Below are 3,862 nucleotides of genomic sequence, written 5' to 3' on the forward strand. Positions count from 1 at the left end.
GGTCAAGTACAGCCTTTGGAGAGAATTTTAGAGTCTACATCAGATTCAGTGTCTGGATTTTCTTACCTGGCAGGGCTCTTGGCTGCTAAATGCATAAGCAAGTCTAGGGGGCTGGTTGTGGCTGTGATTTGTGGGAATAATGATGTTGATAATAATAACTGGCATTTACTAAAAATCTAGTAAGTGCTGGGCTCTCTGAGTGTATTTAATCCTCATAATTCAAATAACTAGGCATTATTATTTATTATGCCCATTTTGTAGATGAGGAAATACTGGCTAAGAGACATTGAGTAACTTGCTCAATGTCATAATGTGGAGGAGCCAGAATTTGAACTCATATCTAGCTCCCAAGAATGTTATTCCTGCCACACCTGACTGCCTCTCCCCAAACTACTGCCCCAGGCCCCAAAGGCCCATGCCCTGACTGTGCCTCTGCCAACAGGGTATGACTTTGCAGCCGTCCTCGAGTGGTTTGCCGAGCGGGTGGACCGTATCATTCTGCTCTTTGATGCCCATAAGCTGGACATCTCTGACGAGTTCTCAGAAGTCATCAAGGCTCTCAAAAACCATGAGGACAAGATGCGGGTGGTGCTGAACAAGGCCGACCAGATCCAGACGCAGCAGCTGATGCGGGTGTACGGGGCACTCATGTGGTCCCTGGGGAAGATCGTGAATACCCCCGAGGTGATCCGGGTCTACATTGGCTCCTTCTGGTCCCACCCACTCCTCATCCCTGACAACCGGAAGCTCTTCGAGGCTGAGGAGCAGGACCTATTCAGGGACATCCAGAGTCTGCCCCGAAACACCGCCCTGCGCAAGCTTAATGACCTCATCAAGAGAGCCCGGCTGGCCAAGGTAAGGCAGCCCGGGTCAGTGGGCAGCCTGGACGGGCTGGGAGTTGGGGGTCAGCTGTGAGAGCAGGAGATTGTCGCCTGCAACAACTGGGCTGTTGCCTGCCCATATGAGAGTATAAGAGCCACTCCACTGCATCACAAACGGGCAGCAGGAGAGTGCAGTGGCCCTGGTTATAGGCTCTGCGCTCAGCCAGATGGCCAGACTGGAGCCCAGCTCTCCTGTTTCCCACCCACATGATCCCCATCCCAAGCAAAACCTTTAGTCTCTGTGCTTCCTTCCATATATGCACAATGAAGGGCCATAGGAGGTAGTGTGGAATAAAGACTGTCCATGCCCTCGTCACAGTGCTTGGCACCTTGGCAAACATCAGCTACTGTGACTGTCTGCAGCAGCAGCAACACAGCCATCCCCAGGCAACCAGGCCTTGACCTTAGCTTCCCCACAGCCTCACCTTGCCAGGTGATGTAGAGAAACAGCCCAGCACTGCAAGCAATGTGGAAGAGGTAGAGAGCGTTTCAGAAATAGGAGCAGAAGGAGAAGAAGCGGGGTATGCAGGGGAGGAGATGGGCTGAGCGTGATGCTGCAATGAGGGCATCATCAGGGGTCTGGATGTGAAGGCTGCTCCTTGGCTCCTTTAGGTCCATGCCTATATCATCAGCTCCCTGAAGAAGGAGATGCCTTCAGTGTTTGGCAAGGACAACAAGAAGAAAGAACTGGTGAACAACCTGGCCGAGATTTATGGCCGGATAGAGCGGGAGCACCAGATCTCACCTGGGGACTTCCCCAACCTGAAGCGGATGCAGGTAATGAGGATCAGGGCTGTAGGACCAGGAATGATGTCTCCACACTGGCTGAGCAACCTGAGTATGGAGGAGGCCAGCCATGGGGTCCCCAGGAATAGCTCAATCTAGAATCAGTAAGCCTGGATCTGTCCTCCCTGCTGAACTGTCACTGGCCCAACAGGTACCACGTAATGGCCTGGGGAGAGACACAGAGCCTGGTGCACACAGTGGGCGCAGGTGTCTTCAGTGATGTTTGGGGCCTGATACTGCTAACTGATGAACTTCCCCAGTCACAGCCAGGCTTGACATCCCACTGTCTCTTGTGCACTGGGAGAGGTCACCTGGCTAAGGTTCTTCAGGCCCTTAAGTGCTTGAGTTTACCTCTGAGCTCCCTGTGGGGAGCGATGTGGGACACAAGCCATGCGGAGGTGGAAGTGTGCATGGGAACTTGCCATCTTCGGGTCACACTGCAAACCCCTTTTTTTGGCCAATAGCCATCTCATGCAGTTTCTCAATGGCTTACCCCAAAACAGTCCTTCGAGGAGGGCATTTTCATCTGTCTGAGGTCTCAGCATTTTCCGGGTTTAATAGTCACATAGTCTGTAAGTGGAAAAGCCAGGAGCTATCCCCAAGGTCCAAGTAAGAAACCACCACACCCCTGACCGGATCTTCTCTGAACCTCTGTCTCCTCATCCGTAAATAAAAGCACCCCTTAATGCAGGTGTTATGAGCATCATTGAGATAATGTTTGCAAAGCCCTTAGCACAGAACTGGGCACAGATTGTGCTCTTTATATGCAGTGGCAGTCACAGGTGAGAGATGTCCCCAGTGGGGAATTTAGGTGGCCAGTACAAAGGACTTATCCTCTTGAAATTCTGCAACTTCTTGAAATTCTGTAATTGTTTCAAAATTTTTAACAAGATCTATGTTTTTTATAATGACAAGAAGGGAAAAAAAGTAGCAGCTGCAGAAGTAGTTAATAGATATTGTTTTGATCTTTAGCTAGCTTGGGAACCAGTTTCTCAAACTTTTTTTTTTGAGTATTTATTACCTTTGTTTCTTTTTTTTGGATTTTATATTATTTTTTATTAGATCATAATTGTGTACATTAATTCTATCATAGGATACAGTGTGTTGCTTCCATATACAGTTTGAAAAACTCTCATCCAACTGGCTAACATAGCCATCGTGTCTTTCTCATAATTGTTGTGTTAAGGCATTTATATTCGACCTTTAGACAAATTCACATGTACCCTAATAGGATAAATCATAGGCATGATCCCCACAATATCATTCTCTTCACCCATCCTCACCCCTCCCCACCCCTCCCTCTCCTCTCCTTTTCCCCGTAGTCTTGGACTCCATTTGGATTATAGCTTTCCTAAGATAGCTAACAATTAGTTTCATAATAGTGTTGAGTACATTGGATACTTTTTCTTCCATTCTTGAGATACTTTGCTAAGGAGGACATTTTCCAGTTTCTCAAACTTAAGACTGAGATTTTCCGAGCGTCATTATAGTCTCATCTAGGCATTTTTAGTTTCCTGTCTGGTGAAATAAAAAAAAAAATGCACATTCCCAGTACACGTTTGTCCATTTACCCTTCATTCATATAACCGCTTGCCACGAGCCAGTCACTAATTTCAGGATTGCTTAAACATAATTTGGGTTTCTCAGTCAATCAGCCTTAGCTTGGAACACTTTACCTCTTCATTTCTCCTTGTTAAGAATTTAATGATCTATAAATAAACATTTGTGAAGATGACATTTGAAGGGGACCATACAGCCGCCTTTTATAGTGTGAGGAATCCTTTCATAACATACATCTGTGCACCTTCTCATTGGTTTGCCAGTTCAATATTCTGTGCTGTAGTTAGGCATGCTGAACTAATAATGTAAACAGCTGTCCTGTGGGCGTGTATGTGCAGGGAGATAGAAGCATCCACTGTGCCCCTCTGCGAGATCTTGGCACCCTGCATGGGCTCCCACCACCCACACCTAAGTGTGAACCAGCTACAGAACAGAATAGTGAGCTGGCAAACCGATAAGGAGGTCATTTGTTCTGTGAAAGGATTCATCACGCTGTAAAAGGCGGCTGTATGGTCCCTTCCGAATGTTAGGCTGTTGGATGGTTATAGAACACCAGAGAGTGCCTTAATATCAAAGATGGCCCGGCCTGCGGCACACCTGGGCCGTGCAGTGAAGCCCACTGCTGCCTGGCTACA

General features: G+C 47.7%; 1 protein-coding gene across 2 annotated transcripts in view; it reads left to right on the top strand.

Moving 5' to 3' along the window:
* The window catches only part of EHD3 (EH domain containing 3), a 29,014-nt gene that overhangs the window by 21,128 nt on the left and 4,024 nt on the right, over positions 1 to 3,862 (top strand). For both annotated transcript variants that reach the window (XM_003787508.3, XM_023511883.1), the window contains exons 4-5: positions 443 to 855; positions 1,494 to 1,658. In XM_003787508.3, the coding sequence (XP_003787556.1) occupies positions 443 to 855; positions 1,494 to 1,658 (578 nt within the window). The remainder of the gene's footprint in view (positions 1 to 442; positions 856 to 1,493; positions 1,659 to 3,862) is intronic.

The sequence above is a fragment of the Otolemur garnettii genome, unplaced genomic scaffold (genome assembly GCF_000181295.1).
Source record: "Otolemur garnettii isolate 467f Iridium unplaced genomic scaffold, OtoGar3 scaffold00022, whole genome shotgun sequence".
NCBI lineage: Eukaryota > Metazoa > Chordata > Mammalia > Primates > Galagidae > Otolemur > Otolemur garnettii.